General features: G+C 43.6%; 1 protein-coding gene and 1 long non-coding RNA gene across 5 annotated transcripts; one reads left to right on the top strand and one right to left on the bottom strand.

Annotated features, from left to right (window-relative positions):
- The first annotated feature begins 2,257 nt into the window (after positions 1-2,257).
- Positions 2,258-3,395, top strand: LOC111255856. Its single transcript, XR_002675995.1, has 2 exons — positions 2,258-2,605; positions 3,124-3,395. It is a non-coding gene; the product is annotated as an uncharacterized LOC111255856 (long non-coding RNA).
- A 557-nt stretch (positions 3,396-3,952) lies between these two features.
- Positions 3,953-12,059, bottom strand: LOC101762173 (ankyrin repeat domain-containing protein, chloroplastic). 4 transcript variants are annotated; one of them, XR_001164827.3, is made up of 9 exons: positions 11,304-12,059; positions 9,157-9,233; positions 8,914-9,012; positions 8,717-8,815; positions 8,297-8,395; positions 8,124-8,222; positions 7,662-7,881; positions 7,478-7,587; positions 3,953-4,101 (listed from the first exon to the last, which is right to left on the bottom strand). XR_001164827.3 is itself a non-coding variant. In XM_004985741.2 (7 exons), exons 1-7 carry the CDS (start codon positions 12,022-12,024, stop codon positions 7,753-7,755), a joined length of 1,323 nt encoding a protein of 440 aa, XP_004985798.1. In that variant the 5' UTR covers positions 12,025-12,059; the 3' UTR covers positions 7,380-7,752. The 4 variants fall into 4 exon arrangements, 1 of the variants encoding a protein (XP_004985798.1); XR_002675994.1 differs by lacking the exon at positions 3,953-4,101 and adding an exon at positions 7,132-7,378; XR_215994.2 differs by lacking the exon at positions 3,953-4,101 and having other exon boundaries at positions 7,380-7,587.
- Positions 12,060-13,681: the final 1,622 nt, after the last annotated feature.

Genomic DNA, 13,681 nt, shown 5'->3' with positions numbered 1-13,681 from the left:
ATGATTTGACATGTGGTGCTACAGTAACCATTTGCTAATGATGGATTAATTAGGCTTAATAGATTCGTCTCGCGAATTAGCACAAGGTTCTGCAATTAGTTTTATAATTAGCTCATGTTTAGTCCTCCTAATTAGCATCCAAACATCCGATGTGACACTGTTAAAGTTTAGCACCTCGTATCCAAACAGCCCCTAAGACGGAGACGACTTGCATGGATTTTAAAACCATGGTAGTACGACCGCTTGCGTTATTCGAAATACATCAACATTACTTTTTGGTCCAAAATGTCGATATGTATAGTAGTAAAAAGCTAAAACTAGTAACCGGCAACCGATCGACGCTTGCGCTGAACAATGTTGCTTTGAAAATATTTTATTGTCAAAATCGATTCAAATCTAACGAGGACATAGTTGTAAATAGCTTAGCAGTGTAGCACCATATGCAACCGTTTTTCTCTTCGAAAGACGGCAGCATGACAGCAGGCAACCACCACCAAACTTTTTTTTTTGACAACATTTAAGTAGTACTCCAACTCCAAAGAAGTCCCGGTTCAGTTTTTTTTTTCAGAGTTCAAGGACAAAAGCGCCCGGCCTGTTTTGCATTGCATCAGGATCGAGCAGCATTCAGTTCACGTCATATTTCCGCGTTAGAACATGTTTAGCAACATGCAAATGGTTCTCAATATGCTCAAAAAAAATATTTTCAAAGTTGTCCCAAATCAACATGTTCAAGTGAGCATTGCGGTTTCGAGCAAATAAAAAATATGTCATGATTATCTAACAAACCTAACACTTGAATAAAATAAGGCCCTCCACGGTGTGAGTGAAGCTTCAAATTGTTCGTGGCTGCAACCTCAAAGGAAAGCTAGAACTTCTTCTACTTCATGATGTGTGTATCAGATGATTAGCTCATTGCAAACACGGATACATGTGAAATAAAATAATCCAACGTCTCCTCAACGACTGCTTGCTTCACGACAGCCTCAACTACCGCTTGCTTCACGGTAGCGTGATGGCGTCACTGCACCCGAATAGTCATGACTCTTGAGCCAAGCAGTGGTTGAGGAAGACTTCACATTACTCCATATTTGACTTCATCACATGGGTCCATATTTGCAGTAAGCATTGTGAAAGCAGTTCTAGCTAGCTCATCTTGGAGGTGGCAGCCATGAACAGTTTTAGCCTCACTCATCAGTAAAAAACCTGACAAATGATGACCCATGTGGCAGGCCAGGTAGGTTCAGTGACATTTGATTCCAAGAAGATTCTTTGAGAACTTGGATACACACCCAACGTGACAACAGTGAGCACGCTGTCAATCTTCACTCTTCAGGGGCGAAGTTGTCCATTCCACCTACGTAGAAGGAAATGAAATGAAACCCTAGTTTTCGTCCTCCGTCACCAACAACGCGACGCGGAAGCCCTTCGTCCCTCGTCTTGTGCGGAAGCCGTTCAAACTTGAAACCGTAGGAGGAGTAATTACCCATGGTGTCACGCGCCCTTCGTAAATGCTGTAACCATCCGTCCATCCATCCATATCCCAGCCAGCAGCTCCATCAAAGCTCGGGATCGTGCTCATCCGTGCCTCCAACGACTCAGAAACCGATGAAAAAACGGTGAGAAATTAAACACGCACGTCGTCCCCCGATCGCATCGCGTCCGTAACACATTTACTCCCCCCAGTAGCCCTCGAAGCATGGCGGAGCTGTAGCATGCACGTTCTTCACCGTCCTCATCACCTCACCCGTCGCCGAGATCAGTAATGGCTGCCTGCCTCGATCCGTCGGTAGAGGAAAGAAACCTTGCGTTCCGGAGCCATCGATCTCCATAGCTGCTGCTAGGGTTTCATTTCTCTCTCGCTCGCTCACACATGAACAGGAGGCAGACTGACAGACAAAGTTGCTGCTGCTGGCCACCCTCTAGCTTGCACTACTGCATAGAGACACGCACACATGCAGGATTCAGGATGCAGCGAGCCATAGCAGCTCATCAGCTCTGAGAGATAGAGAGATAGAGAGGAGAGGGAGGGGTCAGATCGGGCAAGAAAGCTGGGGTGGCCCGGGGGAATCTCATTTATGTGGTTGCACCTACATATGCATCCATGTACTCCCTCCACGATGTTGGAGATGGAGAGAGACAGGGCCTGGTTTCCATTAATGCTGCAGCCTGTCTTACTCATTTGGTAGCCGGAGGGACTTGAATGCCCACCCACACCCAAGAGGTGCATAAGTTGGAGCCCCTCCCCTCCATTCTCCAGCCCACATCCATCTCCCTTCTTCGCCTCTTCCAGCTCTCTGTCTTCTCCTCTTTCTCCAGCTGCTCGCTGTTCACCTTCTGCATGGCCATGGCTGTCCGTGCTTCGTTCTACCTTCCAACGCCACTCGATCTGCAGGCCTGCAAAAGGAAAAGGAGGGATGAAATAGTAGCTATGATGTTGGCTCGGCTCACTCAGATGACCACCCTCTCTGCTGGGGCGATGCACGCGAGATCGCTGGTGTTTCTGATTGAGCCGTGCCAATATCTTAGTACTCTTTCATACTACGTATTTTCAGTCGTATTCTCAACAAAATCGAGGTTCCTTCTTGTGTTCACTTGAGATCTTGAGGTACGAGCAGTTATGTATGCTCCTAGGAGTACACTCCTGAAGTATGTGAGCATTCATATGCATCTGGTGGCGCTTATGCCTGCGTTTCATTCCGGTGAATTTTTACCTGGTGTTTGCAGAAATCCACCGTTGCGACGTACCATTTGAGTACTAACATGCTTATTATTACGAGTTCATGCAGCTTTTGAGACATTTTTGTCAGTAGTCACCATGCATCATCCTATTTTCGGACTTCAGAGTTTAGATCATGCATGTGTATAGTAATGCATTTCTTGGTATTTGAAACGAAACGAACATGCATATCAAGTTGACAAGCTAAGCATCGATCTAATCTACTTGAGTTTTGCACAACCAGCGTTCCTGTTCAAAAACTCGCTTGTTTGATGCTCTGTCAATTGTCCCGTTCTTTTTCTTAAACTTAATGAAATGCTCATGCTTTGCGACTACACATTTTGCACAATCACATGTTGATTACATGCTGTCCGCTCCCACGATTGAACTACGGATCATTTGTATAGGAAGAAAGATTGGACTGGTGAGATAGATCCAAATGCTGATGGCTTCCCTGTTCTGTCGACCATGGAGTCGAAATAAACAGGAGTGCAGATACCTGTAAGGCTGAAAGACAGTCGTAGCTACGGCGAGCGAAGCCTCTGTAATTCTTCTTGGATCGATCTTGAATTTATGTTTGAGGCCTGCCACATGAAGGCATGCGTATGCAGCAGTCATACAGTTTGAGACTTTTTTTTTGAAACGAAACACTTAAACTTGAATGTATGCACCTTGTACTTGATCATGTCTTGAGTATAGTTAAGGGAGATGTTCACTTGTTTAAAGCCCTCCGCTTTACGTATGGGCTGCACCTGGGGCATTTAAGTGATCACCCGAGACTATTGAATCTGACTTGTAAATGAGTTACACTTCATAGGCTAAGAAATACATCTGAAATTGTTTTAAAAAATATACCCATCTGAATTCAAAGTATATACTAACGATCATCTAGCCGTACTCTAACCATTTTTATTTCTTATAATACAAGTACACAAAAAATAAAAGAAATTCGAGTGGTCACGAGGCATACACACACACACAACAACAACAACAACACAGTCCATCTTCCATGCTGCTGGTCGGCCGGAGTAGCACTGTAGTACGCCTGTATCTCTGTGTATCAATTACGGTCAGTACTGCATGCGGTGCAGCTTCCAAGCCTATACAAATTGTAAATGCTCCAGCTTCTCTCCCCCTCTGCCTCTTTCTCAATCATGTCTTCATGCTGTACACGCTCCCATTTTGAAATTAAGTATGCATGCGTAGGAGCAGGAGACTGGAGAGAGACCTGCCACTACACAGTGGATCAGCACGAGGTCCAGCTTGCTCTAACGTTCTTATGCTCAGAACATGAATACAGATCACACAGTATTGTTGTCTTTGCTGTTTGCTCCTTCGAAAATTGCAGATCTCCACTCCGATGCGCAACTTAATCATTTGGCGTACTGTCATTTTACCAACCATACAAGAACAAATCTCATATTACTACTCCATAATGAACTACTACAATAACATACTGTAATTGCACACAAATGTGATAAGACCAATATAGATCCTCGTAAAAAGGGTGAGTCCTGATCATACTCCATAGTGAAAACTGCATGTGATGAGCTGGCAATATACGAGACACTAACCCTAATGAGATATTTGAGTACACATTTGCAAAGAGTACAGTTTAATGTAATAATGGAGGATTGAGACAAGGCACGTACTTAATGAGATGCTCTCGAAAACAAATTCAAATGCCAGCAGCAACAAATTCACAAAACATGATGAAATTTCCGTGCTTTTATCACTGCAGCAGTCGATCTATCACACCTTGGTTGCATTCGCTAACCGCAGGTAGACAACCGAATCGAGCGCAGAAGAGCTACCACTACCAGTGCTATTTGGGTCTTTAGTGACCGCAAAGCCAAGTCAGGTTTTGTCCACCTTAGGGCTTGCAAGTGGTCTTGCCAGGACCAAATTTTGGCACCAGATCAAGCATTGAAATCCAAATTCCACATGCGCTGCCAAATTTTAGCACAGCATGATAGGGATCTAAACTCAACCAAGCACGGGATTCATTCATTATCGAGTAGTTGTTCGATGTTAGACAGGGGGGGTTACTTCAGCGACTCCAAGGATTTGGTAGTTCGAATCCAAATGCGAATATCTGGTCAGGCTGCGAGATGTTATTTCAAAGTTTCTGCTTAAGCAGTACTCCTGTCTCAATTAGCAAATGAACTAATTAAGGAAAGTTGGTCAGAAAATACAAAAAGGAGTGCAATTCCCATGGTTACACAGTCAAAGAATTGACCGAAAGTAATTCATCATGTATACTCCCAACTACCATGGGCATTCTTTAATCAGTCTGAATTCTGGAAAGATAGATTATGTCACTGTATTTGTTCATATACCTATTCCCCATGGGAGTGATCCAGATGGGTAGGTAGTTGGGACTTGCAAAGGAGTAACTAGGGGAGAGTAATGAGACGAGCGTAAATGAGATGGCAGGGAAAAGCATCAAAGGGGACAGCAGGTAGAGAATATGGGGCATGGTCACTTTGGTCAGGCACGCAGCGCCAGCATTTACACTACACGCATCCTACTGCTACTGCTAGATCAGAGACGAAGGAGGAGGGCTGGACTGGAGGGGGATGCACGGCCGGCCGGCCAGCCGCCCGGACCTGGCCCTGGCCTGCCGACTGCCGTGGCCTGGCCTCCATAGCGTCAGACAAAGATTCCCTCATTCACTTCTCCAACCCCCGCTCAGGTCAGCCCCATGCTACGCGACCTCTACCGCTGCCTTCCTGCCCGAGCTAACTGTCACCTCATCACCGCGCCTCCTCTTGCTTGCTGGCCTTCTTCTCGTCTCTCCCGGGCCTCACAGGCCTCCAGACCTCCAGTCCAGTAGCCATGCCGATTCATCAATGCTTGGGCAGAGACAAGAGCCACTCCGCCACATGGATGGGGCGTTGCTGCTTGCCAGTCTGGTCCGCCCTGGTCTGGTATGCTCACCTTGCTGTGACTTGATTTGCCGCCCCAATTTCACCTCCTCTCCTTCTCCTCTCTGGAAAAATGTAACAGTCATACTACCATGTTTTATTTATTTCTTTAAGGTGTGTAGATACCACCCGCTAAAGTTTAGCACCAGTCACATCGGATGTTTGGATACTAATTAGAAGTATTAAACATAAGCTAATTACAAAACTAATTGCACAGATGGAGTCTAATTCGTGAGACGAATCTATTATGCCTAATTAGTCCATGATTTGACAATGTGGTGCTACAGTAACCATTTGCTAATGATGGATTAATTAGGCTTAATAGATTCATCTCGTGAATTAGCCCAGAGGTTCTGCAATTAGTTTTATAATTAGATCATGTTTAGTCGTTCTAATTAGCATTCGAACATTCGATGTGACATTGCTAAAGTTTAGCACATAGTATCCAAATCCCCATAAGAAAAGAAACCTTTGAACTGGCTACCATTTTCCTGGAACTTCTTACATGGGCTGGCCGGTTTGATCTGGCAACCATTTTCCTGGAACTATAAGGGGCTGTTTGCATACACCCCCACTAAAATTTAGCACCTGTCACATCAGATATTTGGATGCTAATTAGAAGTATTAAATATAGGCTAATTATAAAACTAATTTCACAGATGGAGTCTAATTCGCAAGACGAATCTATTAAACCTAATTAGTCCATGATTTGACAATGTGGTGCTACAGTAACCATTTGCTAATGACAGATTAATTAGGCTTAATAGATTCGTCTCGCGAATTAGCACAGGGTTCTGCAATTAGTTTTATAATTAGCTCAGGTTTAATCTTCCTAATTAGCATCCGAATATCCAATGTGACATTGCTAAAGTTTAGTGCCTATTATCCAAACACCCCCTAAGTTACAGGTGTGTTAGTCTTACTACCATGCTTTGATTATTTACTGGAGCTGCAACTACAGGTCTGCGCTGCGCTCTGGAATGTTTGACGTGCAATGCAGGGCCATTCAAGGCCACCCAGAAAATCAGAAAGGACCATGGAGTGTGGTGAAAGAAAACAAGGGCTAAGATAGGGTCGTTGGAGGTACGGCAGTAAGATCCTGGGCATTGGCGGCTCAGAACATCTGTACAAATCGAATTTCGTTGATGCACGTAATTGACCATAAAGGCTGAGATGGGCACGCCCAGGGACCAAGGAAAGAACGGTCCAGGCATGATTAAAAGATAACAGAACTGGCATGGCTGTGCTCGCCAGATCTGAAAGCCTGATAGCGTAGAAGTTGCATCAGGCATGTGGACATGGGTGCATAAAATCCTCATCCGTGTTCCTTTGTGGTCAAGGTTTGCAAACATATCAGAGCTGAATTGTCAGCAACTGATAAGTTAGTGGAATAGAAAACACGTGTATGTTAAGGTCAGTCTAACGGGCTCTGTTTCCTTCCAGGTGACAACCGACAAGTACCAACCGATTAAAAAGTCCAACAAAGAATGCCAAGCACAAAAACAATGGATTCAATATTCGATAACAGAATTTCCCAACCCCATCACAGCAAATCATATGGGAAAAAGGAGTACAACTCCTGCTTCTTTGCATATCAGAGTAACTACTGAAAAAAATGTGCAACGAATCTCCAGCAAGGGCCTGTGGACAGTGCAATCCTGACCCATTGCACGTTGGTGGGCCGGAAATCTAGTTCAAATTCCTGGCCCACCCCAAGTTGAGAAGCTTCAATGGACTAAAAGGAGAAGGCAGTGCCATTCTAAGAACACTTGCAAATCTTATAACAGATATTTAGCATTCATTATCTTCATTTTGTCTCATATCAGTGGCTCACCTCTAATAATAGTAGGACACTGACCTAGGGAAAGGTTTAGAATCCCATTCTCATGGCTCAACTATATACTTGTTTCCTCAGTGCTTCCAGTTCCGGAGCTAAACTATGTCCTGCAACCAACTAGTCTAGTCACGCCAAAAATTAACAATATAAATAAGCCGAAAACAATGTAGTAGGCCCATACCTATCTAAAACTCGAACCAATTCCATAATACAACAAAAAAGTGGCTCCCAGAGACCCAAGCTCCTCCATAAACCTCACTGACTCCAACAGGTTATACACCCTCCAGGTAAACTGAATCACGCTGTTTTTTTCCTCTGAAGCTTTTCAGTAGTTTGAGAAGCTCGTATGTACGCGCATGGTGACCCAGCCGGAGGCACAGCTCCAAAGGGGTCAATCCATCCTGAAAGGAGTTCAACAACAAAATTATTCCCCAGTAGCAGGGCACTTGGTTTTCAGAATAGTAGAGTGATAACTGCATCCTAAATTACTGTGGTAAAATACAATGACAAATTGATCAGATTGAGGTGAAAGCATAATGTCATGTGTGATAACTAAAGGAATATGATTCAAAGTAAACCATTCAGTCAATCCATACATTTGTTCTAATCATTTGATAACTGTTAGAATGTTCACTTTACTTACTTGGGTTTTCAGGTTTCTATCAGCACCCTTTATTAAAAGTAGCTTCACAATGTCTGTCCTCTGTGTTTGTACAGCAAGATGCAAAGGTGTCCATCCATACTGCGAAGTGTCAGCGGTTAGTTCAAACCAACAGAAGAAAAAATAAAGCAAGAAAGTTCTAGGACTTAGCATACATCATCTGGACGATTGATGTCAACATTGTACAACAAAAGAGTCTTTATGGTCTGACTGCATGCTGCTTGGACAGCATAATGCATTAGGGTTGCACCATCCTGTATCACAAAAATTGCAAAGTAAGTGGAAGAATTAACACAAGTCACGGGAAAAATAGTACACATGGAAAATAAATCTCACATATAAGACTGCATCAAACCAGAAGGAATCCAGGATAAAGACAGTTCATCACGACAATGATGATTAAATGAGGCAAAAGCAATAAATTAGCAATAAAAAATAGCTGATGCAAATACTCGGAGCAATATCAGACCGAGTCACCAATAAACCTAAGCAATCAGGACAGGCGCAACTGGCGCGGTTGGTAATAGGCTCTGTGTAAACTGTTTACAAGCATGCTAAACAAGACTTTCACTCACTTTATCTTGGATGAATGGATTTGCTGAATTCCTTAAAAGGTAGTTGATAATAGCAGCCTTCTTTGAAAGAATTGCTTTGTGAATTGCTGGCAAACCGTCCTGAGGAAGCCAGAAAAGGTCCAATCAATGACAATGACCCTAAAAACATAGAAGCCTTACAAACATATACTTTTTTAAGGTCATACAATACCAATTACCTTATCGAGCGCGTTTATGTCCACATTATGTTTTAAAAGACTATCCAATAGATAGAAATCCCCAGATGCAGCAAGGGTGTGAAGCGGAGGCCATTTACTCTACAAGGAATAGATACAAGGCTGCATTACACCGAAAACTAAACTTGAACTAACAGAGGTCATGGTTCTCATGACTCAAAACGTAGCTGCTACCACATGTTACTAATGACAATAACTGAATTTCTCTGAACAGGGATCGCTTACAGAAGCAGCGGCGTCCAGATCAGGCACTCGCTTGTTCAGAAGAACCTTCTCCTCATTTGAGAACAGCTTATGACGGCCTGGCATATAAAAGAAAATATTATTATGCATAATAAAACTAATAACCAAAACAATAATGCAAAAAGAAAACAAAGTCACTGGTCTAGAAATTAGTGATAAAGTTGTACAAAACTAAACTACTACTTCATCCAACTGGCCAAACAGCAGTCGATGAATTGTTTCAGAAAAGAGGCATTGTCTAACAATCAATCGCTATTTATCTATCTTATAGCACGAGAAACTGACTACCAAGTTTACCAACAACAACAATAACATAGCCTTTCAGTCCCAAAAGTTGGGGTAGGCTAGAGTTGAAACCCAACAAGAGTCACAAATCAGGGTTCGGGCACATGAATAGCTGTTTTCCAAGCACTCCTATCCAGGGCTAAAACTTTGGGTATATTCCATCCCTTCAAATCTCCTTTTATTGCCTCTTCTCATATCAATTTTGGTATTCCTCTACCTCTCTTCACATTACTGTCACACCTTAGGGTTCCACTACGCACCGGTGCTTCCGGAGGCCTTCGTCGAACATGTTCAAACTATCTCAGCCGGTGTTGGATAAACTTTTCTTCAATTTTTGCTACCCCTAACCTATCACGTATATCCTCATTCCAGACTCGATCCCTTCTCGTATGACCACAAATCCAACGCAACATACGCATTTCCGCAAAACTTATCTGCTGGACATATCGTCTTTTTGTAGGCCAACATTCTGTACCATACAACATTGCAAGTCTAATCGCCGTCCTATAAAACTTGCCTTTTAGCTTCAATGGTACCCTCTTGTCATATAAAATTCCTGATGCTTGGCGCTACTTCATCCACCCCGCTTTAATTCTATGACTAACATCCTCATTAATATCCCCATCTCGTTGTAGCATCGATCCCAAATATCGAAATGCATCCTTCCTGGGTACTACTTGGCCTTCCAAACTGACATCTCCCTCCTCATGTTTTAGTTTTATATTTAGTCTAAAACCTTTTGACTCTAGGATCTCCCGCCACAACTCCAGTTTCTTATTTACTCCTGCTCGACTTTCATCAACTAGCACTACATCATCCGCAAAGAGCATACACCAAGGGATATCCCCTTGAATGTCCCTTGTTACCTCATCCATCACCAAGGCAAATAGATAGGGGGCTCAAAGCAGACCCTTGATGCAGTCCTATTCTAATCGGAAAATCATATAGGTCGCCATCACTTGTTCACACTCTAGTTACAACATTGTTGTACATGTCCTTAATAAGTCCAACGTACTTCGTTGGGACTTTATGTTTGTCCAAAGCCCACCACATAACATTCCTTGGTATTTTGTCATACGCCTTCTCCAAGTCAATGAAAATCATGTGTAGGTCCTTCTTCTTCTCCCTATACTACTCCATAACTTGTCTTATTAAGAAAATAGCTTCCATGGTTGACCTTACAGGCATGAAACTAAATTGGTTCATAGAGACCCGTAATATCCTTCTCAAACGATGCTCGATAACTCTCTCCCATAACTTCATAGTATTGCTCATCAACTTAATTCCTCGGTAATTAGTACAACTTTGAATATCTCCCTTATTCTTGTATATTGGTAGCAGTATACTTCTCCTCCACTCTGCCGGCACCTTGTTCGACCGAAAATGACTACCAAGTTTACCAAAGGTAATAAAATTTGTACCAGACTCAATACTATCTGTTTGGCCACAGATTGCTGTATGGTGTCAGCATTTGGTCATAGTCAGTGGCGGTATAAGAACATGGCAATAGGAGCCCATGGAAATGCATTTAACATAAGCTTGTGAACTGCCCTTATTCTATCTATTGCAGTGCCATTGGTGGATACAATGAGTTTTGATGTTTGTTTGGTCGGTTTAAACTATTCAATCAATGGTAAAGTCTTAATTCAAAAATACTGTAATCACTGCCCTTGGCTCTCACCTCCAGTGTGAAACAAATGTCCTAAACACACATGGAGAATTGGACATAAGCAAACATCCATTTCCAAGCCATATGAGCAATAAACTACAGTCACTATTTCTAAGGAAAAATGCAGGCAGTACAGCATTTCAGTATGGTAAAACAAGACGATATACTAACTCACTTTTGGGGTTCTTGCTGTCCTCCGTCTCGTCCGAAGCATACTCCCGACTGCTAAAAAACTCCGCAATGTCCTCGAGGCTGCCACCATCCATCCCCATCCTCGGATTCTTCGGAGCCACACGTGTCCCCGGCTCCGGCGGCAGGGGCTCCTCCACCTTCTCCGGCGGAAGAGTCCTCTCCAGCGGCCCCCGGTATACGTCAGCAACGTGTTCACGCTCCGCCTGCAGCATCCCCTTGCGGTACGCGCGGAATTCGCCAGGGGCGGTCACGGCCGGTGGCGCCCGCCGCTCGAGGCGGCTCCCGAACCGCATCCCGTGCGCGATGCGGCGCTTCTCCTTCTTAGTCAGGTTGATCTCCTCCTCGGCGTCCCTCCACTTCTCCGGCACCAGACTCCCACCGCCGCTGGCCTCCGCCCTTCGGCCGTATCGGGAGGCCCTCGGAGGCGGTGCGGAAGAGGGGAGGTCGAGGTCCGGTTCCTCGAAGGCATCGTCGTCGAACACGAGGCAATCCCCGACGACGACATCCTCGTCGTCGTCGACGGCAGCGACCGCGAAGGCAGAGGAGAAGGCCGGTCGGAGCGATAGGGATAGGACAATTGGTTTGGGGAGTTGATGGCGGAGGCGAGCGGAGGAGGTGGAGAATGGGTTTAGGGTTTGGATCGGGGAAGGGAAGGGGAGGAGGAGGCGGTGGTGGTGGTGGTGGGAGATGGCGGGCGGCGTCATGTCGTCGTCCCGCTCTGCGGTGAGCCGTGCCGCTTGGAAGCAGAGAGGATAGGCCGGCGGGGTAGCCCCGTTTAAGCTTGGGCCGGATCGGACCAGGCCAGTCCACAAGTTTGATTCCACCTGGGCTGATAATTTGCTCGTTGGACCCAAAGAGCCCAATATCGCGGCCCGAAAGAACGAGCGCCGCTGCACTGCACCTTCCTTTTGTTGGGAAAAAAAAAGGCTGAGTGCTTCCATTTGTTTTTTTCTGGGAGGCATCAACATGTAATTAAAAATATCATAACAAAAATTTTAGAATAAATAGCTGCGGAATTGTTAGAGCGACAATAAGCATTGGTTTTGCTTATTATACATCAACATGACACCATAAATTTTATTTAAATCTTCTCTCTAGCATGTAATTAGTTTAGCATGGTTAACTTGTTAATGATGTGAAGAACATGCAATGTATAACTATGCATGTGTGGTAGAATTAGAATACGCCTACATAAGCTAGAGTGCATGTAGAATGCAATCTGCAAACGAGAGAGAGAGCATGTTCAGGGCGTAGGATCCATCTGATTCCGATTCTCGATGGGAGCTGATCCTTTGAGAGAAGTGTTTTTTTAATATTTAAGAGTAGGAGCTCTGCCATATCATATAAGTAGAGAAAGGAAGTACAATTTTACAATAGTTTTATTACATGAAAAGATCAAACTTATTACTCAGGTTGCATGAGCCACTTAACATGGAAACTAAGTAATCACTGGCGCGCCACAAGCTCTTTGTCTCCAGCTGATTTCTTCCTTAATGAAATTGAATACCACGAATGGGGAAGCCAATTTGCCTTAGAAAATTCTACGATTCCTCTCGTTCCAGACGTTCCAACACGTATATATCAGTAATGCTGCTGCCAATCTCCTTTTGTCTTTGAGAGAAGTGATTCTCTATGATAAGCTTTATAGATAAAGAGTTTCTGTGCAAGAAGTGAATCAAGAGAAACTAGTTTTTTCAGTTCCCAACCTCTTAGTTTATTTCATAGAATCACTTCACGGAATTAGCACAGAATCACTTCTACAAGAAAATTGTTTGATAGATTTCCTTTTGATTCAGGCTAAAAGCTACTCTGGAAGCTTTACCAAATGCACCCTAAGCATCGTATAAAACTTAAATCAATCAAACAATGTTGAAATATATAGGCTCAACCATCTTGTTAGCATACACAAAACACAAGTGCAAACTTAAGCATCATATATACCAACCTTATAATTTATACGACATGGTAAAAAAAATATTCTTACATGTAAGTTTCTTAAAATTGAAGGTTTTGTTCTCCTTGATTTGTAATCCGTGGTCAATATAATCTAACCCTCAACCTCTGCTCATCCCTAGATGATGTCACAAAAAAAAGTGAGTTCCTAAAAAGAAAATGGCAAAAACTCACATGCAAAACTAGGGGTTTCAAATACGCAACATTCAAGTCACTTTTCCGTAGTGCCTGCAATTTTTATGTGTTTTCAAACGACCTTCATTTGTCCGTGGACTAAGCAATGAAGTGGTCGCATAGTCTTGTCCATGTGTTCTCAAACAACCTAGCTCCATGTGTTCCTTTAAAACCAAGCTATTTCCTTCACGAGTTTCCTTTTTGTTTCATGCATAGTTTGGTGATTGACCACCA

This window comes from Setaria italica, chromosome IX, assembly GCF_000263155.2.
Source record: "Setaria italica strain Yugu1 chromosome IX, Setaria_italica_v2.0, whole genome shotgun sequence".
NCBI classification, from domain to species: Eukaryota; Viridiplantae; Streptophyta; class Magnoliopsida; order Poales; family Poaceae; genus Setaria; species Setaria italica.
The sequence above is the reverse complement of the archived record's forward strand: the minus strand, read 5'-3'. Positions and strand labels throughout refer to the sequence as shown.